This window comes from Herpailurus yagouaroundi, unplaced genomic scaffold (genome assembly GCF_014898765.1).
Source record: "Herpailurus yagouaroundi ecotype Mexico unplaced genomic scaffold, PumYag 569, whole genome shotgun sequence".
In the NCBI taxonomy this organism is placed as follows: domain Eukaryota; kingdom Metazoa; phylum Chordata; class Mammalia; order Carnivora; family Felidae; genus Herpailurus; species Herpailurus yagouaroundi.
This window is the reverse complement of record NW_024412786.1, coordinates 3995705-4020767: the sequence shown is the minus strand read 5'-3', so window position 1 is coordinate 4020767 and position 25063 is coordinate 3995705. Positions and strand designations below refer to the sequence as shown.

Below are 25063 nucleotides of genomic sequence, written 5' to 3'. Positions count from 1 at the left end.
CACACACACACACACACACACACACACACACACACACACACACACACAGTCAATCATTTGGCTTTATTCTGGAATGGAACAGGAACAATTTAGGGGCAACAGTTTTGATGGCTTTAGCCAATCTAGTTTGAATGACTTGAGGACACTGCTACAGTAAGAAACTACCACTTAAGTGAATCATACTGGTTGAGTGTTATTTGGAAGCAAGCCTTCATGTTTTCGACAGAAATTTCTGAATCCTGAACCTTAGAGCAGAAAACGAAATCCCTCTTCCTCTGACCTCATGCGCCCTACAGCAAGGACAACAGCAAAAGAACACAAATCCAGAAGACAAGTTACAAGATTCCTTTCAGGTTGCCCTACTGTGTACAGGGTATTAACTGTTTCAGTGTTTCAGTGAACACTCAACTTTGATCCTGGACAATAAGCATGCCTAGGCCATCTTTAATAATCATTTCCATAATCTTGTGGGCTCTGTGCCTAGAGACCAGGACTTTTTGAAGCATGCGGCACTTCTCTACCAAGGATCATGCTCCAAATTCGAGTTGGGACTCAGAAAGACCCTTTAAAACACCCAGGAAGCTCCTCTACGAAGAACCCCTTTGCCAAGTCTCCAGCTGCCTCTCACCCTCCCCCAAACTGATTTCATTTGCAGACGTTTTATTTACTTCAAGTTGCTATGACATCCTATTCTGAAGTCTCCTGTTTAGCACCGCACAGCGTGGGGGTGAAGAGGCGGGGTGCGGTGCCACGTGGGACTAAGGCTCTGGGACTGGGCTCCGGTTTGGACTCCTAATCTCCCTAGGGTGAAAAATTCAGGTCCATTCAAAACGTGTGCGAGGGAGTGCACAGTTCCCCTCCCCCATGTCTACTGCTGAGGAGCAGGACTCTGCCCATTTCCTCTGCCGCCCCGGAGAGCACTGAGCTGTCCACAAACAGGGACTTTCCACTTTCAGCAAAACAGACCTCACAGAAAGATCCACAATTGTTTAAGAGTAGCAAAAGGAACCTAACCGTTCACCAAAAGAAGTCTAAATCTACCTGCAAGATTTTTTGTGGGGGATAAGGAAAGGTAGGTGGAGAAACTGTGTCTGCGTGGGGGGTGGGGGGCAGCTGTTCACACATATACGACTCTGTTACCGGGGTCTGTGTGGGTGTGGAGGGAAATGCAGATTTCCTTCCAAGCCTTATTTTGTTGGGGCCAGACAACCAAACTCGCCCTGCTTCATCAAAAAAGGCAGACTCCAGCTGAGGCCCTCCAAGAAACCATATAAAGCAGCCACCACCCTTCACCAGAGGGGGTTTGGGACAGGGAGCGGGGGTGGAGTGCGGAAAGGCTGACGCCTATCTAGGCTCCTGGCACTCGGGAGAACATTCAAACACAAGCCCACACCCCACACATCACAGGAAGGGGAAGAGAACAGCGGGCGTCTGGGAAGAGAAGGAAAAAGGACTCCCCAAAGCCAAGAGACCCAATTCAAGAGCACATCCCACCAGGAGAGGGAACAAGTGCAATGACGGCTAGAGCAACACCAAGTAACCTGAGCATTGTCCTGGAGTCCCCTGGTAGGCTGTTCTTCCGCCTCTTCCGCTGAGACAAAGTCCCTACAGTTACACACACCCCGAGCCAGAAAGGGTTTGCCGCCCACCCGCCTGACCTTGCGTTTCTCGTCGCTCTGGAGCTGCTGAAGCTCTTGGTTGAAGTTTCCCCAGCGTCTTTGTTTTGTTTTCTGTATTGGAAGTTGTGCTGAAGGAGTTTAGGTTTTCTGCCTCTAGGAAAATCCTGATTTACTTGAAAATTCTGGAATCTCCCAAAGTACATCAGGCGGGGCAGTCCAGCTATAACCCTTGAGGCTACCCAGAGGGAGCAGCGTGTCGCGCTCTGAGCTCCTTCTCGAGCCCTTCAGCTCAGCCGCGGCTTCCTGTGCCTGCGAACAATGCTGCTGCGTCACCCACATGCAGCTCCCAGAAATGCTTTGCAACGGAAGATGGCAGGAGGGGGAGCTGAGCTCGAGTGAGCGAGCCAGGCAGAGGGCCCAGCCGTCCTGCTGCAGAGTCGGGAGGGGGTGTGCTCAGCCGGCGCTCTCGGCCTGGTGATTGGAGGAAAGGCTGCCCGGGAGGCGAGCCGGGCCGCGCCCCCGCCTGCTCCCTCCCACCACCACTGCAATAGGAGAACCCAAGGCCGGCCCCGGAGGGCTCCCTCTGGCCGACTTCGGAAGGCGCCAGCAAAAGGGAAGGCTTTAACCCGTTCTGCATCTGGGCCCGTGAGTGTCCTTGTCTTCGTCCACACCCTGCCCCTCAGGGTCACCTCTTATGGTTACAGCCAGCACTCTTGCCCACTGACCACTCCCCCCAATTCTCTCTCCTGCTTTTCAGGCAAACAGCGAGTCACCCGAAGTTCAGCCTGTGCAAGAGCCAGGCACCCAAGCTGAGTTCCTCCAACTTCCCTTCTTTCCCCACACCCCCGCCTGCTTCACCTGCCCTCACTGGTGCTCTCCCAGCCCAGAATCCAGAATGAGCATACATGTTTCCAGAAAAACCTTCGGGGATGACACATTTCAACCAATACTGAGACATTCAATACATATGTCTGTTTAATATCAACTACTTCGACAACAGATGCCTGCCTCTGGTTACGACTGGGCACTCTACCACCATAACCGAAACGTCTGGGCAGCTCTTCCCGCAGTTCCATCTTGACCAAGTAAAGCCAGCTGAGGTCCAAGCTGAGGTCAAGGTGTCAAGGTGCTTTATCTCCTGCCTTGGTACCAGCGCAAGGAGCCACTGAATCTGTGTCTGCCAATTCCACATCCACCAGTCTCCTGGGACTCTGCCCCTCAGATTACCCCTCCCCCCAGGACACCAGCACTCCTGCCCATTTCCTATCCTAGTCGTTTGTTTTGCCTGCCACATTCTTGATGTTCCCTGGATGATGCGGCCAGCCTTGTATCCCGTCAGACATCCCGATGCCATTTGTGGCAGCTACTCGAGTGATGCGTGCCACACACTCTCCACACACTGATTCACGGTCAGGGTGAAGCTCGGACTGAACAAGCAATTTCTCACTACAGTGTACTGTATTTTGGATCTAGATTTATGTAATTTTCAGACTCTCATAAATATAACTTGGCTTTTTTTCAGAAATTACAGGAGCTGCTTTGAAATAAACATCTCAGGCCACTAAGAACCTAGCTCTTACCACTGGAAACCTTTTTATTTCCAGGACAGTTGTGTCAGTGAGTTTCTGATGTAGTCGGTGGCTTAATATGCTTTCTGGGGCTTGGGCTTTGATGCCAGGGAGGGGCTAAATATTTCAATTTTGACGGTAGTTTACCAAGAAAGGTGGGAGTTTTGTGCTTTTTGGTTGAGCTCTCCCTGAAAAAGTTTCTATGGCCATTCTAATCCTAAACCTCTCGTTTGCCCTTTATCTTAAGACTGAAAGACCTTGGGGCGCCTGGGTGGCTCAGTCGGTTGAGCGTCCGACTTCAGCTCAGGTCACGATCTCGCAGTCCGTGAGTTCGAGCCCCGCGTCGGGCTCTGGGCTGATGGCTCAGAGCCTGGAGCCTGCTTCCATTCTGTGTCTCCCCCTCTCTCTGCCCCTCCCCCGTTCATGCTCTGTCTCTCTCTGTCTCAAAAATAAATAAAACGTTAAAAAAAAAAAAAAGACTGAAAGACCAAGTGCAATCAGACTATTATGTCTGAAACGCTCTCCTTAATAGTGTGAGAGGTCTTCTTAGAAAATCCTGGTTCTTATCTCAGTCCTATCTAACCTGGAGGGGTGATAACGAATGGAATACTAAAGAGAAACATGTTACCACGCTGTAGCAAGTAAAACCTGAGAGGCCACCAGGAAAGGACAAAAACCAGACGGGGCTTCCAAATCGCTTACTAAATGAGGCCAGCCGCCCCCTCCCCCCCATTAATTCAGAATAAAAGACAGGCACCAAAGATCAGAGATGGTAAGAACATGACATTACATAACACAATAATATAATAACACTTTGAAGAATTATTACGTATTTTAACCTAACCTTATATGCCTTGTAGCTATTAAATTATTCAAAACTTTTTTCTTAGGGGGCACCTGGCTGGCTCAGTCGGTGGAGTATGTGACTCTTGATCTTGGGGTCATGAGCTCAAGCCCCATGTTGGTTATAGAGTTTACATTTAAAAAATAAACTGATGAGTAAATAAATATAAAACTTTCCACTTAGAATGTGTCGATTAGATTTCAAATGAAGTTTTATTTATACAGGTTGCCTTTCCCCCCTCTAATCTAGTTTAATGGATTAAGATCTAATTATAGTGGATCCTCTACCAGTTCTTCTCTTTAACTAGTGCCAGAGTCACCCCCAAAGTGTCAGATGAAGCAAATTTCTCATTAGTGTCTGTATCTACCTGAAACCATGACTTTGCTTTTGGTTCCATCATACTCCTGAGAGAGGGCTGAGTGTAAATTTTTAGATCATGGTTACAAAATAAAATGTTAGGATCTTAGTTCAGAGCAGCAGTAGTAGCCTATTGCACCACAAAGAACAATTCTAGAATTCATAAACTGAGAGTCATTTATATACTGTTTTATCATCTAACAGGAAAGTTTATTAACTTTTTTTTTTTTTTTTTTTTTTTTTTTAAAGAGAGAATGAGTGGGAGAAAGGGGCAAAGGGAGAGGGAGAGAGAATCCCAAGCAGGCTTCACACTCAGCATGGAACCAGACTCAGGGCTCCATCCCATGACCCGGGGATCAGGACCTGAGCCGAAATCAGAGTCAGACGCTCAATCCACTCAGCCACCCAGGAGCCCATATTAGAAGTCTGTTTGTTTGTTTGTTTGTTCATAAGCAATCTCTCTACAACCAACGTGGGGCTCAAACTCACAATCCCAAGATCAAGAGCCACACGCTCTACCTACTGAGCCAGCCAGGTGCCCCCTTAACTTCTGAGTTAAGAAGACTGGCACTTCCTTCCCTCAGGACAGAATCCACACCCAGCTTCTCAGTGTTCAGGCAGCACTCTAATGGCATGCATGGTACCTGTAAACCTAGGATGCACTTACTTTCTCAGCCTATTGAAATGCCTGCTCCACCACTGACTTGCAAGACCCTCGAGGGCCTCATCCACAGCATGTGTGCATATTTACCCCAACACTCAGCCCGGTTCTGGCACAGAGTAGGCAGGCATTATTCACAGATTTGTGACATCTGATTTTTTTCTGTAATAGTGATATAGTTTATTAAATATTTACTAACATTATCATTAAATTTCACAACAGCCCCATTGAGGTAGATGTTATTTTACAGAGGAGAAAACAAGCTTTCATAGATCTAGTATCTTGACCACAAGTCACATGTTTGCCCAGGTTATCAAAATATCTTAGAGAAAACAGGAAAGTAAATATGTATACAACACTGAATTTGTTTCACTGAGTTGGGCAGCCAAATACATTGATATATTAAAAACTTTTTATGTATGTATATATATTAAGAGCTCCTTTATGACCAAAATAAATACAAAACAATAAATTCTGATTAAAAACTCAGTCTTCAGGCTGACTCCTACCACCTTTCTGTGACCCACTGTCAGCAGTTGGCATGTCCCTTTCTCCAGCACCGCTGCAATGCACAGAGATTTTCTCTCACTTTAATGGGACTGTATTACTGACACTGCTCTAAGTCCTTTTTTTTTTTTCCAGAGAGAGAGAGAGAGAGAGAGAGAGTGCAAGGAGTGGGGGAGGGGCTCAGGAACAGAGGGAAAGACGGAGAGAGAGGGAGAGAGGGAGGGGAGGGGAGAGGAGGGGAGAGAGGGAGGAAGAGGGAGAGAGAGGGAGGGAGGGAGGGAGGGAGGGGGAGAGGGGGAGAGAGGGAGGGAGGGGGAGAGGGGGAGAGAGAGAGAGAGAGAGAGAGAGAGAATATGAATGAATATGAATCAATCCCAGGCCAGCTCAATGCTCAGCAAGGAGTGTGACTTGGGGCTTGATCCCTCAGACTGTGAGAACATGACCTGAGCCAAAATCACGACTTGGACACTCAACATGCTCAACAGACTGAGCCACCCAGGTGCCCCAGGTCAACAGTTTTTAATGCCCCCCCCCCCTTTTTTTTTTATCTAATCCCCTCCCAACTTTATATTCTATTTTCTTTCTTTCTCTCTCTGTTTTTTAATTTTTAATGTTTATTTTTGAGAAAGAGAGAGAGAGAGAAGAAATGAACGAACATGCCTGGGGGAGGAGCAGAAAGAGAGGGAGGGAGGGAGACACAGAATCTGAAGCAGGCTCCAGATTCCGAGCTGTCAGCACAGGGCCTGATGCGGTGCTCGAACCCACGAACCCTGAGATCATGACCTGAGCCACTCAAGTGCCCCGATCTTTCTTTAACAATGCAGAATTTAATATTTTAGAATCTTCAAAGCCCTTCCCCCACCCCCCCAACACTAAAATGGACTTTTCTTCCGGGGATATATAACTGTAGAGCTCTCATCTCTTCTGCTAGTTCTTCCTAAGAGCCACACAGGCTGCAACAAGAAACAATCCCTCTCTCTGCAGGAAGAGTAAACTCGGCTTGCTGCTGTCCTCCACTGCAGTGTAGGCTTCTATGCTACCAGCACCAAGCTCTCTAGCACTGCAGTCTCCAGCTGTGCGGTGGTGGCACCTACCCAATGCACAGCTTCTTTTCTTTTGGGTGATGTTCAGATTCTCAAAGTATTCAAGCTCTATATTCACTATTATCTGAAGCTCAGATTAAATATAAATGGTCAAATTCAGGAATAATGAATCCATTTGATCTTAAGTTAAACCACCTGCATAGCTGGTATCTAAGTCTGTTGTCTTCTGCTATCAGCTGCATTTTAACTATGGTATCGGGCAAGCAAAACAAGGTGCAGACAAGCCCCTGCAGGAAGAATTCAAACACTGTCAGTCTCCTAGTCATCCTGCTGACCACTCCTTCCTCAGGCTCTGGTCTCTGTGCCACTCTGACTGAGCCCGGGGTGGCAGCCATGTTTTTCACGATTCCTGACAAACACAAGGAAGCTCTCTCTAGACACTTTTCATAATGCTAAGAACCCTCTTTAGATACCTCTTTTTAACTCATTTCCCCCCTTCCCGCTGCATACTTTTACTCTGCTTAGTATTTGACCCAAAATTTTCTACATTTTCCCCTGCCACTCTGCCTCAAGTATCTTTATTTAACAATTATGGGAGTTTGTGTATTTCTATTACGACACTTGACCTTGTACAGCTGACTAGGGGATTACAATAAGGCTTCCTATAACTGGAGTCAATGGAGTCAAATCCCATAGGACTGAGAAGATAACTATTCTTTTTCACGATTCAGAAATACAGACACCCAGGCCAAAAGACTGTGAGCTATAAACTTAGAAATCTTTCTTTTCAGGGATCCTACAGGCAAGTTAATTTAATGTTTCCTAAATGTATCTATGGAATAGCCACATAAAAAAACTTCTGAGGAAAAAAAAAAAGATGTTACACTCAAACTCTCAGGAAGTATTAATAGATATGTCCTATCATAATGGAAAAGAAAAAATGTATATGTCCTTTGCTCACTCAAGGGTGGAAAGTGAGTTTGGAATCTAGTTTGTGAGTCTGGAAAAGTATGACTAAGTTTGTTTTGCTGCACATTAATCATTATAGAAATAGGACCACATTTATCTAGAACTTTGTCATTTCCTCCCCTAAATACAAGCCACGATGATGCCACCTGTCTCTTCTAGAACAAACCTTGTAAAACCAAACTGAAAAATCAACTGTTGGGGCACCTGGGTGGCTCCGTTGGCTGAGCGTCCAACTTTGGCTCAGATCATGATCTCACAGCTCGTGAGTTCGAGCCCTGGGTTGGGCTCTGTGCTGACAGCTCGGAGCCCGGAGCCTGCTTCAGATTCTGTGTCTCCCTCTCTGTCTGTCCCTAATGCACTCGCATTCTGTCTCTGTCTCTCTCAAAAATAAATAAACATTAAAAAAAAAAAAATCAACTGTCCTGCTTCTATCACCATTGGAGAGGACCAATCTAACCAGGCTACCACTTTTTTAAGCCTCTTTATTTTTTCACCCTTTCACTGATACATAAACAATAAGATACAATGTAAAAGTCTATTGTAAAAAGAAAAACAAAAGAGAAAAAAAAACAGTTCAGGTCCTATCCCAGACTTTGGAATTCTTCCTGAGGTGCTTGCAGAAGCACTTCAGACCATAGCAGTGGCCAAGGAAAAACATGAATCAGGAATCAGGAATGGAAAAGACATACTCAGATATTCAGCCTATATTCCTTAGGGTCACATAAAATTATTCAATATAAATTCTTCTGTGGCTTAAGATAATCTGACAGGGTTTAAAAATAAATACTTAATTACTAATTGTGAACTAGCTTTCTACTACACATTCCCAGGCCTTGCACCCAAGATGTAGTTCCAAATGATGATTTTAAAAAGAAAATTGATATTTCCAGGTTTATACTTTTTGGTGTTCATGTTAATGGTAACTTGTGAGGAAAGACTTAAAAGAACTTCCTCCAATTCAGACAGCTGAAATCTGGATTCCTTGAAAATAAGCTAATTTCTTTGAGATCAATGCATGAGGGGTGGGCTAGGCTCTGAAAATACTGATACTGGGAGACCTCTTGAAAAAGAAAAATATATAACATGAAGAAACTGGATATAGCAATAGGATAGATTATGTCTTTTGGTTTTTTTTTAAATCTCTACACCCAACATGGGGCTCAAACTCACAACTCCGAGATCAAGAGTTGCACACTCCAGAGACTGAGCCAGCCAGGTGCCCCAGGACAGATTATGTTTATAATGACACTTTCTCAGAAGCTGTCCCAATGTATTTTTTTTTTTTTTTTTTTGGTCTTAATAGTAGGTAAGTATGAAACTAAATATGCAAAGCCTATCAGCACCACCCAGCACAGCAAAGCTTCTCTCTCGTCTGCTTGGGCGGAGGCTGCTGGAGATTGCTATTGGCCACTTTTGTTCTGAAACAGGCCTCTTTATCTGAGGGTAACTTGATTAAGTAATATTTCCTAATACAAATACTTTCTTAGATTAGGCTGTTCTTTATTTTTACAATCAGTCTGAAATCTCTGTTTTTAAGACTAAATTTAAGTCCTAACTGAACATACAGAAGTCAGTGTTTTCACAACAGGGACTTAGCCTCGCCCTGAGAACTGAAGCACCATGCAGCACACACAGGTACACACGAATGTCTTTCTGAATGAGCCGCAGATTATCCAGAATTCCTGTACTTTCTCTCTCAGAACTGAGCGACTGCCTGCCCCCAGCCAGACCAGGGGCTGTCATGCGACATAACCGACCTTACCTTTACGTCGGCAATAAGAGCATCTTCATCTTCTATCCCTGTGGGGACGCATTTCTTGTGCAGTGGCAGAGACTCCAACTTATCTACAAGACAGCGAAGGCCTTCAAGCTCAAAATGGGTCAGATGCACCTGCCTGTCCTTTCGGGGGCTACACTGGGGATCCCACACTTGGCCATTGTGGGAGCCCCGGCTAGAGTCAGAGGATGAGTCCCCCGACAAACTTTTCTTCAGACTTGGAAGACTTCGGCAGGTTTTGCCCAGTCCGTCATAGTCCAGGTTGACCCCATTGGCTACGGGGCTAGTGAGGACAGAGCGCCTACTGCTCAGGCGCCTTGGTTCTCGATCCACTGCTTCCTCATCCCCATTTCCAGATTCCAACCCATTTAACTCCAAATCTGCCAGCAAGAAAAAAAATATAGTAAGAACATGCCACTTGACTGTGTGATCAACAAGAGGAACAGGTAGCATGGAAGGGGCCCTGAGGTTATAAAAAGTCAGCTGAAAATGGCTGTAAATTAGTTTCAAGTCCAAACTGAAATTTGGGATTATGATTTCATTAACTTTTCTTCAAAAAGGCAGATATTATGAAGCATATACTTACAGTTTTTTTTAATCAAGTTTATTTTGAGAGAGAGAGTGCGCACACATGCACATGTGAGTGGGGTAAGTAAGGGGGGGAGGAGAGAGGGAGAGGGAGGGAGGGAGGGAGGGAGGGAGGGAGAGAGAGAGAGAGACAGAATCCCAAACAGGTTCTCAACTGTCAGTGCCGAGCCCAATGCTGGGCTCGAACTCACAAATCTGTGAGATCATGCATGACCTGAGATGAAATCAAGAGTTGGAGGCTTAGCTGATTGAGTCACCCAGGTGCCCCTAAAAAGCAGTTTTATTGAAAGTTTTGCCATAAAATTAAACTTTGGAATTGAATCCTGTCAATATGGCTAACAAAGTGAGTATTTCTTTTTAATTTTTTAATGTTTATTTACTTTGGAGGGGGGGGGCAAGGGGTAGAGAGAGAGGGAGACACAGAATCCGAAGCAGGCTCCAGACTCTGAGCTGTCAGCACAGAGTCCGATGCAGGGCTCAAACTCACAAACCGTGAGATCATGACCTGAGCTGAAGTTGGATGCTTAACCGACTGAGCCACCTGGGCACCCCACACGCTGAGTATTTTTTAAAGGGAAGATTTTTGACAGTCAAAAGTTTTAGTGAAAGAAATATTGTTAAATGTGAATTGGTTCTTTGTTATGAAAGTAATACAAGAAACAGACCCTAACTACAGAGAACAAACTGATAGCTAGTTACTAAAGGGGAGGTGGGTGAGGGGATGAGTTAAAAAAGGTGATGGGGATTAAGCATTGTGCTTTTTGAGATGAGCACCGGATGCTATATGGAAGAGTTGAATCACTATATCGTCCGTGCATGTTAAGTAACTGGAATTTGAATAAAAAGTTAAAAAAGGGGGGGCACCCAGGTGGCTCAGTCAGTTGAGCATCTAACTTCTGCTCAGGTCATGGTCCTGTGTTTCATGGGTTTGAGCCCCACCTTAGCCTCTGTGCTGGCAGTGCGGAGCCTGCTTGGGATTTTCTCTCTCTCCACCTCTCCCCAACTCGCACATGCTCTCTCTCAAAAATAAATAACTTAAAAAAAAAATTTTTTTTAACGTTTATTTTTGAGGAGAGAAGAGACAGAGCATGAGCGGTGGAGGAGAGAGAAAGAGGGAGACACAGAATCTGAAACAGGCTCCAAGCTCTGTCAGCACAGAGCCCAATGAGGGGCTCGAACTCACAGACCGCGAGATCATGACCTGAGCTGAAGTCGGACGCTTAACCCACTGAGCCACCCAGGCGCCACCCCACCCCCCCCTACCTTTTTTTTAAGGAAACTATATGGGTGGGGCACTTGGGTGGCTCAGTTGGTTAAGTGTCTGACTTTGGCTCGGGTCATGATCTCATGGTTTGTGAGTTTAAGCCCCATATTGGGCTCTCTGCTGTGAGCAGGGAGCCTGCTTTGGATCCTCTGCCCCCCACCCCCCGCCCCTTCCCCACTTATGTGCGCATGCACCTGTGCACATTCTCTCTCAAAAATAAACATTAAAAATACCCTATAAAAATTAATTAGCCAATCCAAAGGGAAAAAAAGTAATGTATGTTTACTAGTAATAATTTAGAAAACAGGGGCGCCTGGGTGGCTCGGTCAGTTAAGGTCTGACTTCAGCTCAGGTCACGATTTCACGGATCATGGGTTCGAGCCCCGCATTGGGCTCTGCACTGAGAGCTCAGAGCCTGCAGCCTGCTTCAGATTCTCTTGTGCATATGCTCTCTCTCTCAAAAATAAACAAACATTAAAATAATAAAAATAATCATAATTTAGAAAATATAGGATGGTGCAAAGAAGTCATCCCTTATCCCTCTGCCCTTAGATAACTCAACAACTGATGTGTATTTTCTTTCCATCTTTTTTGACACATATGTGCACGACTATAGTTGCACTGGGATTATGCTACATACACAATTCTGTATCCTGCTTTCATGTACTCGACCATTTTTTATTTTCAAACAAGAATATAAACAACCCTCAAAGAAAAAATATATCTGGTTTAGTTTTTTTTTTTCTTAATGTTTATTTATTTTTGAGAGAGAGAGAGAGAGAGAGTGGGCACACGAGTGGGGGGACAGAGAGGGAGACAGAATCCGAAGCAGGCTCCAGGCTCATCAGCACAGAGCCCGATGAGGGGCTCGAACTCACAAACTGCGAGATCATGACCTGAGCTGAAGTAGGATACTCAACTGACTGAGCCACCCAGGCGCCCCAAAAATATCTGGTTTAGATTGAAGATTCCATGAAACATATGACCACAAGATATTACAGTGTTGGCTCCTCTGCACCTTAGGGTATAGAACAGCCTGAAAATGTACAACTGAAAGTATCCTGGGGCATCTGGGTGGCTCAGTTGGTTAAGTGTCTGGCTCTTGATTTTGGCTCAGGCTATGATCTCATGGTTCCTGGGATCAAGCCCCATGTCAGGCTCCATGCTGACAGCAAAAACCCTGCTTGGGATTTTCTCTCTCCCTCTCTCTCAAAGTAAATAAACAAACATTTAAAAAAATCAAGGAAGAAAACGAAAGTTCTCTTGTCTAATGACATCCACTGTTCTCAGTTTTGAAGCTGCCAATCTCAGTGAGAGTCAGGAGAAAAACAAAGTATCTTGCCATCCAATAAAATATTTCTCTTGATAGAAGTTGGGGAAACATTAAAGCATAGAAGTTAAGGATATAGATTGTAGAGTCTTACCAATCTGATTCAAACTGTACCTTCCCCACTTATTAACCGTTATTATTATTTCCCACTTATTAACTATAAGATCACAGATCAAGTTTTTTAATCTCCTTGAAACTTAAATGCCACCATCTGTAAAATGAGATAATAATACCTACCCTCATCAGTAATGATTAGAATTTAATGTATACACACTGCTTAGTAAAGTGCCTGGAATACAGTAAGAGTTAGTATGATGGCATGTTCTTAGTTTTTACTTTGCCAAAGACCACTCTTTATACAATAAAACACAGCAGAAAAGTGATCATCTTTCTTAAGGAGCTAAGGTACTAACAACTCAGACAAAGAGGAGATCCAGATATTTCATTTTGCCTAATAATTCACATCTGGGTAAGAGATCAGCTGTAAACAACATTCAGCTTCAACGAATGAATTTTGTAGACCCAAGCAGGTAAGTTCACGTAGGCAGAACACTTACCCATACTGAGGGACTCTTTTTGAAATTCCTTAGTTAGGTGGGAGCGGTTGGTTATGCAGTATACATAGCGCTCCAACACGTACCAACACATCTCATAGTAGAATGGATAGCGGAACTTATTTGGAACCTGCATGGGAACAAAACAATGAGAAAAAGCAAGCTGATAACAATTTTCAAGGAAAGAGAGTAAGACAAACTGAATCACTGCAAAGATTAACCCAGGAAAAATGCTCTCTCGACAACCTGAAACGTAGGGTGGCAACTGGAACAAGAATCTAAGTGGATCTGACAACCTGACAAATGTTGGTCTTGGGAAACAATCACTAGAAATTAAAAGGTATCTCAGAACCACCAAGAAGGTGTCTTGGGAAAGCATCAAAAGAAGTTGTGGGGGCGCCTGGGTTGAGCAGCCAATTCTTGGTTTTGGCTGAGGTTATGTTCCCAGGCTTGTGAGATCAAGCCCCATGTCGGGCTCTGCATTGGGCGTGGAGCCTGCTTGAGATTCATTCTCTCTATCTCTCTCCCTCCCTCCCTCCCTTTCTCTCTCTCCAATGCCCCTTCTCCCTGGCTCTCACACTCACTCTCTTAAAAAAAAAAAAAAAGTTGTGGGACAGGGAGTAAAGTGTTAGAGTAAGACACAATATACTTGAGAAAATGGTTTCAGGGTTCTTAGGACATAAAGGCGTGCCAAGCAGTCTTGCCTTCACTACAGTTTTAACCTCACTCAGAAGACCAGGAAACAAAGAATCTAATGGAAAACAGGACATGAGTTGAAGTTATAGAAAAGTATAATTAGAGACTCATTCTCAAGCTTTGTCTAGTCTAAGACACAAGACAGTATTTTTCCCACCATCAACTCTCAGCTTGTCTGTACAGTACTTTGTAGTCTTCCAAAAGGGCAAGTCCACAAATTAGATTACTGTTCCACATGGCCTAATCAGCCATTGTCTTTAGTTTTTTTTTTTTTTTCATGTCCTCCAGAAGTAGCATGAAATTATTCCAGCTGAATAATAATAAAAAGAACTGCCCTTTAGATCTAGCATAGTCAAAGAAAAGGCAAATCAGCATGGATTAACCAGTAAGGAAGATCAACAATGAGGACTAACCTATATATATTTTGCTATCATCTTTTAGAGAGGACATCTTTCAAAAGGATAAGCCATATGATACTTCTAAGATTGTTTTGAATATTCAACTCCTGAGTACGTTCTCATCTCCTTTTCAAAGCTCCGCGTCAGGCAGTATTCCTGAATCAAGGAAATCTGGATGCCAGGCCACTTTTAAAATCCTTCACTAGGTCATGGAGCAGGACTGTGGAATGAGGAGATTACTTTCCTCATTGCAAGGCAGGAGAGGTATGTACCTTTCATTAGGTTTCCAATTCAGAGGAGCCAGGCTCTGAATCTCTCTCTCTCTCTCTAAGTAGGCTTCATGCCCAACGCAGAGCCCAACATGGAGGGCCTGAACTCACAACCCTGAGATCAAGACCTGAGCTGAGATCAAGAGTCGAATGCTTAACCAACTGAGCCACTCAGGTGCCCCTGAATCGAGGTCTCTTAAGCAACTACAGTTTTCACAACTAGAAGAGGTTTTCCTCCTTTATTTAAAAGTCAAATTGGGGGTGCCTGGCTCGCTCAGTCAGTAGACCACACAACTCTTGATCTCAGGGTCGTGAGCTCAGGCCCCACATTGGGCCTAAAGCCTACTGAAAAATAAATAAGAGCTTAAAAGAAGGTCAAACTAATTTACTTTTGGTAAGGTGTGGGAGGGGGACCACAAGAATTAACAGGCACTAGATGCCCCCAAGTTAAATATAATACACAGGCCTCTCTGCTCACCTTTTACAGGTATTAACACTTTTCTGGAAGGGTCTTTATTAAAAGTTCAGGACAACCCAAAATTCTACAGCCCTCTGGGACTCTGTTGAAAGCTAATACTGACAGTAAAAAAAAAAAAAAAAAAAAAGGTAATTTATAGTAGATCATTAAACTTTTGATTTTTTACTTGGAACTCATCAGACTGCATTAATAACAGCCAAGATATCACATACCCAACTTGCCTCATATTTTATCTATGTTGCCAGATACTACAGAGTATATCAGTTTCTAAGACTGGGCTAAAATTTTTTGTGGGGCAGGGAGAGAGTTTTTAAAAAATCCACCTTACAGAATTGAGCTTTTCAGTGCTACCAGTGGAACAATTATCAGCATTCAAGTTTATTTAAAGTTTATTTATTTAGAGAGGAGAGAGAGGGAGAGAGGGAGAGAAGGAGAGAGGGAGGGAGGGAGGGAGAGACAGAGAGAGAATGAGCGGGGGAGGAGCAGATAGACAGTGGGGACAGAGAATCTGAAGCAGGCTCTGTGCTGACACCAGAGAAACCAATGTGGGGCTTGAACTCACAAACCATGAGATCATGACCTAAGCCAAAGTTGGATGCTTAACCAACTGAGCCACCCAGGTGCCCCTCAGCACTCGTGTAAATAGTATGGTATTTCCACACTGGCATGGCAAAAGAAACCAAAAACATTGTCTTAAATTTACAACACACTGCATTTTTGTAAGGTAATATATTAACTGGATACCAGCTGGTATTGGCACATAAAAGGCTGGTGTAGAAAGCAATAAAAAAATAATTGCTTTGTACATACATATGCAGGGACTCAATGAAATTTTATAGAAACACAGAGGAGTTCCTTATTGAGAATGAAAGAATTAAGCTATACTTAGGAAAAATGGAATAATATGGTGGTTAGACTGAAATTTGACATTTTTTTCATAAACAAAAAACAAAGTCTTAGAAAATTAGATAGGTAAATCAAGATCAGTTATTACAAGTTTAACAGTCTGTAAGAAACTCCATGTAAAGGTAAGGTACCTCATTTCACCTATGCCACTGAATATATACATATTCTCCCTTTCTTCCCTCAAACTGAGCAACTAAGCAATTAAATCATGGGTATAATACAGTAATTTTTAGCCAAAAAAGGGGAGTACTTTCTAAAAACTAATTTTCAGATTCTTACAGTAGATAAGTGGTATTACCTCAGAATAATTTGGAGTTAAATAAGAGTATTCTGTGAAATTACATAATTTTGAAACATTTTAACTTTAACTTTTTACTATTATTATAATTTCAAACTTACTAATTATTTTTTGTAGTTTACTTTTTTTTTTTAAATGTTTGTTTATTTTCAGAGAGAGAGAAACAGACTGAGTGAGAGCAGGGAGGGTCAGAGAGAGAGGGAGACCCAGAATCCGAGGCAGGCTCCAGGCTCTATGCTGACAGCCCGACATGGGGCTCAAACCCATGATCTGTGAGATCATGACCTGAGCTGAAGTTGGATGCTCAACTGTCTGAGCCACCCAGGAACCCCTCATTACTCTTAATAAGCAGAAATTTACTTCTATAAAATTTATTTTAAAAGCACTGTATCTTCTTAATTCAAGTAGGGCAATCCCTAGAACACGAACAATACCACTGTTGTGTGTAATAGCTCCTAACCAAAATAAATATTTCAAAATAGGCACCAAAATAGCTAACTGATCATGTTCGCAGTAAACAGGTCAATGACTATTCCTTCTAAAAATTGTAACGTCTTCACTAATTGTGATTATTTATTTATTTATTTTTAGGGAGCAAGCAGAGGAGGGACAGAGAAAGAAGGAGAGACAGAATCTTAAGCAGGCTCCACACTTAGCTCAGAGCCCAATGTGGGGCTCAGTCTCACTACTGTGAGGTCATGACCTCAGCCAAAATCAATGGATGCTTAGGCGACTGAGCCACCTAGGCGTCCCAAATTGTGATTTTTTTTAAATTTAACTTTGCAAACTTTCAAATCTGCTAAAAAAGTTCTTTCTCTCTCTTTCTTTCTTTTCTTTTCTTTCTTTCTTTCTTTCTCTTTCTTTTCTTTTCTTTTCTTTTCTTTTCTTTTCTTTTCTTTTCTTTTTTAATATTCAAGTTAGTTAACATACACTATAGTTTTGGCTTTAGGAGTAGAGCCCAGTGATTCATCTCTTACATAGGACACCCAGTGCTCAGAAAAGTACCTTCTTTAATGCCCGTCACCCATTTATCCCACCTCCCCCCACCCACCACCCCTCCAGCAACACTCAGTTTGTTCTCTGTATTTCAGAATCTCTTATGGTTTGCCTCCCCCTCTGTTTTATCTTATTATTTTTTTTAATCTGCCAAAAAGTTTAAGAATGCTTACAGCATTCTTCAAGATTCACCAGCTATTAACATTTCCCCACATTTGCTAATCTCTATTCACATACGTGGCTGTAATTATTATTATTAAACTTAATTTATGTATTTTGAGAGAGAGAGCATGCACGAGCAGGGGAGGAGCAGAGAGAGGACAGAAAGAATCCCAAGCAAGCACCATGCTCAGCGCAGAGCCTGAGGAGGGGGCTCGATTTCACGAACTCTGAGATCATGACCTGAGCCCATATTAAGAGTCAGACGCTTAACCAACTGAGTTACCCAGGTGCCCCAACATGGTTGTTGTTGTTGTTATTACTATTATATTGAACTACTTGAGAACAAGGTGAGAACATCATGCCTTCTAAAGGCTCTATACTCTAACTGCTGTTTAATGTCTACAACATCTATACTTTCATCATATATAATTCAGCCCTCACCAACTTGGGTTCTGCTAAAGAATTAAGCCCTGTTTCCCCAAGACATGGATTGGCCAACAAACAGCAGCTAGTGGATTTGGTCTGCTGCCTGTTTTTCTGTGAGCTAAGAATGTTTTTACATTTTTAAATGGCTGAAAAAAACCCCTAAAATTAGAGCATTTTGGGATATGGGAAAACTATATGAAATTCAAATTTCAGTGTCCATAAATAAAATTCTATTTTATTTGAGCCATGCTCATTCGTTTAAGTATTTCACTCTCTGATCCTTTTCAGAAAAAGTTTGCCAACTCTTGCTAGGGTACCCACTACATGTAATGAACTTTTTCTCCTATATATCTAGAATGGTATCAGCTATGTAACATCCTAGGGAAAGAAAACCAAGAGAATAAGACACACATATCATTTTCTAAAAGACTTAATTCTCTCATGGAACCCCAGCTGAGAAAAGCTGTATGCACATTTATTTATTAAGTACAGAGGCACCTGGGTGGCTCAGTCGGTTAAGTGTCCAACTCTTGATTTCGGCTCATGTCATGATCTCACAATTCTTGAAATTGAGCCTGGACTCGGGCTCTGTACTAATAGGGCAGAGCCTGCTTGAGATTCTCTCTCTGCCCCTCCCTTATTCTCTCTCAAAATAAATAAACATTAAAAAAGAAAAGTACAACATTTCACATGTTAGACAGTAATCAGAATAAAGATACATACATGCACTCAAAGTTGTGACTTTTGACTTGATGAATCCCATTACACTGGGTTATTCTACGAGCATACATATTAAAAACATGGCTCAAAAGATTACCAAATGTCTATCTCTAGCCTTATAAAAATCCAAGATATCAAGAACCTCAAAGAATTAGAGTTCCCCAAAATAAGCAGGTAGATCTTGTTAAAACTTTTTTCTCAGTGTCCCTGAAATGTTAACACTGCACTTTAACTCAAAGAAAAATTTTGAAATTTTGAGATAAACTACCAGTGAATCTAACATCTGGCTTAAATGGAGTTAATCTCTTCACATCCAACTGTTACATAATACAATTACTTACCCGTGTCCGATCTTCAATGTTGTATATTTTTAATTGCATGGGGATATTGAAACTATGCAAAAAATTGCCTCCAAAGACTAATGTGTCCGTAGGAGTATACACAGCATGAATCCAGCCTAGAAGAAAGGGAATGGAGGGTAGTGACTGTAAGCACACATTACAACATGGCTCTCTCAGAGAACTAGTATAATACTCCTAGATCCTACTTTTTACTCTGATTGTTACTTAGTGGTTGGTCAAGTTATTTAATCTCTTGTAGCCTCAATATCCTCTAAAAAAATTAAACTTTATATGGTTACTAGTAAGTATGAAATCAGAAAATGCACGTAAAGTGTTTAGCATACAGTAAGCTTAACAAATGCTGCTTCTATTTATAGGAGCACCTACTGTGAAGGTGCAGTACAAGAGCTGACATGTATTTCCATTTACTCCTCAAAACAAAATGTGACAGAGGTTTAATAACAGATTTTTTTTTTCAACGTTTTTATTTATTTTTGGGACAGAGAGAGACAGAGCATGAACGGGGGAGGGGCAGAGAGAGAGGGAGACACAGAATCCGAAACAGGCTCCAGGCTCTGAGCCATCAGCCCAGAGCCTGACGCGGGGCTCGAACTCACGGACCGCGAGATCGTGACCTGGCTGAAGCGGACGCTTAACCGACTGCGCCACCCAGGCGCCCCAGTGACAGAGGTTTAAATATTTGACCAAAAAGGTATTAGCAGGTAAACAAGTGTCAGAATTCTTCTTCTTCTTTTTTTTTTTTTTTTACAAGTGTCAGAATTCTAATACAGGTCTGTGACTTCAAAATCTGTGCTGTAAATACTTATTTTGTAACTAGTGACCTCCTAAAAATTATCACTGATGCTACTACACTCCAGCCTTCATAGACATCCCTTAGAAAGTAGGTCTCTTTCACCCAGACGTTAGATACTGCCCACTGACCAGGTCTTATCCTTAGAGATTCTGATTACCTAGACCTAATGTGCAGTCCAAATGTAGACCTTCTGTGAGAAGCCACCACTGACAATTCTGATTTTAGTGGAAAATCAGTGCCTTTTTCAAAAATCCACATTCTTACCATCTAATCCATAATGACAGGAAAGGACACTATTGTTTTCTGTCCACCCCAGCATCACAACCACTCTTGGTGGTAATCCATTAATTCTAGTGGCTAGAGTAAACAACTAATTTTTTCCCATCTTGCTTACCTGAGGGAATGACGAAGGTATAGCCCTGCTTGAGCTCAATGCGCTGACAATCTGATACCCGGTCACCCAGAAAGATGTCTCCCTGTTTCCCTGACAGCAGCCAATTCTCGTACAGCTCCAGGTTGTGGGCTGTAGGGGGGATGAGCCAGAAGACCTGTGAGTTAAAAAACTTCAGTCTGTTAACAGCCATTGACATGACCCAGTCGTCTCCCTCAACTGATAAACAGGTACAAAGTTAAGGCCAACAGGCAGAAGAGCAGCAAGCAGTCCTCCTAGCCTACAGAACCTGACCATTTGGGAAATTCTAGAGGCCCCAAGGAAGCAGATATTTTCTGTCCTTCACTTGATGAAATGGCTTTAGGGCTTCCCTGGAGTTTGACTGTAGAACCCAGAACCCATCCAGGACTCAGGGAGAAGAGGGACATTCAGTTTGTTACCTAGGAGGTCCCTTACTTGCCCCTGGCTGTCTGGCCTCTACAGTCCTAAGAAATACAGTAGGTACAATATCTTCTAGAGACAGGCCTAGCTTACTTTGTTCTAGGGTAGTAACCAAGACCAAAAGGACAAAACTTGAGATACCATTGAAATGGATCCAAAGCAAACAAAATGACTTTGGATTTGGAGGTATAGTTGTTCTAAATTAGGACCTCACATTTTAAAAGCATTATGTGTTTTTTCATTCCAGTTCTACTTCTCTCACAAACGCATCTACTTCTAGCAAGGGAAAAAAGGGTAACTAATAATAAGAGCGTAATACTACAAACCTCCAACATTAATCCCAGATTTCCATTCTCACACAGCATTCAGAAACAATCTGACAAGCTGGAATACAGTTCTTTACGAATGAGAATAATCTTTCAAAATCTATTCACATCCTTAGGGAGGACTTAAAGGCTTCCTCTGGCCACATTTCAGATCAATGCCTTCAAAATAGGGAAAGGTGGTTTGGGTTCTAATTTGCTGATTTCATCCTGAATCTATACAAAATTTGTGTTGCCATCTACTACTTTATTACACTTCCACGTAGAGAAATTGTCTTGTCTTCCTAAAACCACTTTCTTGTCTTCATGTGGAGAATTCTGCCTTGGGAATCTAAAAATAAGGCTGCTGAGGTTTACTAAGTACTATGCCAATATTGGTATTATGACAGCAGACTAGAAGAATACAAATTCCTACTGAAGTCAAGCCAAAAGGGTCAATGTAATCAACGTTTCTCTCTAGAATAGGGGACAATTTCCTAGCAGATTCATTTCTAGGTATATTAGGCATGCATGAACTGAAGCAGAGACATATAACCAGCTTCAGATTCCAACCCCCATCCCAACTATGACCGTACCTTTCCCCCTTGATGGATGTGATACCAAACAGAGGTACCACCAAAGTCCACATGGAAGTCAGTATAGCAGCCTCGAACACTCATCAGACAGTACCTGACCCCAAAAAAAACAGCAGCCATTAGTGCACCGATGAGAAAAAGACAGCATGCCCCACCACAATACCACACTCTCCCCTTGTGCACCCCACCTTCCACATAATCAATTCCCAGTCAGTAAGAGGAGCACAACTGCGTCATCATGTTACCAGAACGACACATTTTCTTTAAACTATGTAATTGTGGGTTATGACACTGTTATATATACTCTTCCCTCTGAAACTGTAAAATTTGTTTAAAGAATTCATCTTTTTGATCATTTAGGACACAGACCAAGGCTCCAAAGGGAGGAACCATTCCTTGCAATCACTCTGGTTTCCCGGTGATGCACCTGAGGAAATGCAGGGAAAGCCACTTACTTCTGCACTTTGGGGTACTGCATCTCCAAGATGGCATTTGTTGATTCAGTCTGACTTTCCTTCAAATGCCTCGGCCACATGTTGTCTACCCAGTCAATGAAATCCACCTTTAAAAAGGAGAAGGAAACATTTAGGATTCAATGGAAGGACTGGGATTAAAGAGAACTTTAAAGTCCAGAAAAACAGAATTTCTCAAAATACACACTGAAAGACTATAATTTAATTATAAACAAAATAAAACAATCTGTTGGTGAATCTTAGGGTCGACAGGCAAACCTTCTAGAAATAATTTTTCAATGAGAATAAAGGCTAATGGACCCGTCAACACCACAAAGATAGCACTAATGAAAATGAAGTCATTAAATAACACAGTAGTATCCCCTCTGTGTCAATACTGGTATAATCAACTGTATTTTTCTAATTCAATCAAAGGTGCTGTCTGGATGGTACTTCTAAACTTACCAGAGATGTAACACAGTGAACTGTTAGAGCAGCTAAGACATCCAAAGTTTTAAAAGGAGGAGGAGGAGGAGGAGGAGGAGGAGGAGGAGGAGGAGGAGAAAAAGAAACAAATCCAATAGGGATTTGTAGCCCTACATGAACAATGTAGAATCTACTAAGTTAGGAATCAGAAGTTCCAGGTCTGTCATGTTTTCTCAAGATCACATGCAAGTCCCTGGAACTCATTTCTAAAATGAGGATAATTAACTCCAAGGGATATTGTGAGGATTACATGTAAATACATGTTAAACTTTCTTGAGATAATGTTAGCAGAATTTAGTAATCTATTTTTTATTTCATTTTCATTTCACCTTTATTTTCCATCTTTCATCACTTGGTTTTTATTATCACTAACTACATGAACCTAATACTAGGTCATTAAAAATACATGTGGCTAAATGTATAATTCTGTATTTTTTAAAACATATATAATTTATTGTCAAGTTAGCTAACACATAGTGTATACACAGTGTGCTCTTGGTTTCGGGGGTAGAATCCTGTGATTCATCACTTACATACAACGCCCAGTGCTCATACCAACAAATGCCCTCTTCAATATTCATCACCCATTTCCCCCCTCCCACACCCCCATCAACCCACGGTTTTGTTCTCTGTATTTAAGAGTCTTTTATGGTTTGCCTCCCTCTCTGTTTAAAACTATTTCTTCCCCTTCCCTTCCTCCAAGGTCTTCTGTTAAGTTTCTCAAGATCCACATATGAGTGAAAACATATGATATTTGTCTTTCTTTGACTGGCTTATTTCACTTAGCATAATACCCTCCAGTTCCATCCACGTTGTTGCAAATGGCAGGATTTCATTCTTTCTCATTGCCAAATAGTATTCCATTGTACGTATAAACCACATCTTCTTTATCCATTCATCAGTTGATGTACATTTGGGCTCTTTCCATAATTTGGCTATTGTTGAAAGCACTTCTATAAACATTGGGGTACATGTGCCCCTATGAATCAGGACTCCTGTATCTTTTGGATAAATTCCAAGTAGCACTATTGTTGGGTCGTAGGGTAGTTCTATTCTTAGTATTTTGAGGAATCTCCACACGGTTTTCCAGGGCGGCTGTACCAGTTTGCATTCCCACCAACAGTGCAAGAGGGTTCCTGTTTCTCCACATCCTTGCCAACATCTGTTGTTTCCTGAGTTGTTAATGTTAGTCACTCTGACCGGTGTGAGGTGGTATCTCAATGCGGTTTTGATTTGCATTTCCCTAATGATGAGTGATGTTGAGCATCTTTTCATGCATCTGTTGGCCATTTGGATGTCTTCTTAGGGAAAGTGTCTATTCATGTCTTGTGCCCATTTCTTCACGGGACTACTTGTTTTTTGGGTGTTGAGTTTGGTACATTCTTTACAGATTTTGGATACTAACCCTTTATCCGATATGTCATTTGCAAATATCTTCTCCCATTCCATTGGTTACCTTTTACTTTTGTTGATTGCTTCATTTGTAGTGCAGAAGCTTTTTAGCTTGATGAGGTCCCAACAGTTTGTTTTGCCTTTGGAGACGTGTCAAGCAAGAAATTGCTGCAGCTGAGGTCAAAGAGGTTGTTGCCTGTTTTCTCCTCTGGGGTTTTGATGGTTTCCTGTCTTACATTTAGGTCTTTCATCCATTTTGAGTTTATTTTTGTATATGGTGTAAGCAACTGGTCCAGTTTCATTCTTCTGCATATTGCTGTCCAGTTCTCCCAGCACCATTTGCTAAAGAGACTGTCTTTTTTCCACTGGATGCTCTTTCCTGCTTTGTCAAAGACTGGTTGGCCATATGTCTGTGGGTCCAATTCTGGGTTCTCTATTCTATCCCATTGGTCTATGTGTTCTTGTGCCAGTACCATACCGTCTTGATGATTACAGCCTTGTAGTAGAGGCTAAAGTCCAGGATTGTGATGCCTCCCACTTTGGTTTTCTTTTTCAACATAACTTTGGCTATCCGGGGTCTTTTGTGGTTCCACACAAATTTTAGGATTGTTTGTTCTAGCTTTGAGAAGAATGCTGGTGCAATTTTGATTGGGATTGCACTGAATATGTAGAGTGCTTTGGGTAGTATTGACATTTTAACAATATTTGTTCTTCCAATCCACGAGCATGGAATGTTTTTCCATTTCTTTGTGTCTTATTCAATTTCCTTTGTAAGTTTTCTATAGTTTTCAGCATACAGATCTTTTTCTATAGTTTTCAGCATACAGATCTTTTATATTTGGTAATCTATTTTAAATTATATGTGCTGAAAGAAGTGAAAGCAATATGAACGTATCTGCACTTTACACTGAACTATAACATGTCCTCTACCTTCAAATGTGTGCATTACCCAACCACTGACCTCCAAGAAACAGTCTCAGGTAGATAAAATGTGAGCCAAAACATGAGTCCAGTACAGTATTGACACTACAAATAATCTAACTTAAGGCTATAAAACATACGTATACAGTAAGCTTTACAACAATACCTGTATTTAATAATTTATTTCCCTGACAATATAGATCTGGACAAATGCATACAATCTGTGCATAATGATATGAGGCAGGTGTCTAGGAAACCGTGGGAGCAAGGCTGGAAGGGATCACCAATGACATGCAAGTTGAGAGCAACCATGAAGTTAACTTGTGGCTGCACTTCAAAGATTTCTGCTCAGGGAGCCAATAGTTTTAACCAAGCATCCACTGGGTCTCAAACACTGAATGAACTCCAACTTCCTTCCTTTCCCTCAAACAAAATCTACTTTCTGTTCTCTTAATGTAGTGGTCAGCACCTTCTATCTCATGGTCCTCTCCTTTGCT

The 25063-nt window shown here is 42.2% G+C and overlaps 1 protein-coding gene across 5 annotated transcripts in view; it reads right to left on the bottom strand.

Moving 5' to 3' along the window:
* Positions 1–25063, bottom strand: part of KDM2A (lysine demethylase 2A) — a 114612-nt gene that overhangs the window by 14584 nt on the left and 74965 nt on the right. For all 5 annotated transcript variants that reach the window (XM_040465761.1, XM_040465764.1, XM_040465763.1 and 2 more), the window contains 6 exons: positions 21771–21877; positions 21316–21409; positions 19980–20133; positions 18772–18887; positions 13085–13211; positions 9331–9725 (listed from right to left, as the gene is read on the bottom strand). In XM_040465761.1, coding sequence (XP_040321695.1) covers positions 9331–9725; positions 13085–13211; positions 18772–18887; positions 19980–20133; positions 21316–21409; positions 21771–21877 — 993 coding nt within the window. The remainder of the gene's footprint in view (positions 1–9330; positions 9726–13084; positions 13212–18771; positions 18888–19979; positions 20134–21315; positions 21410–21770; positions 21878–25063) is intronic.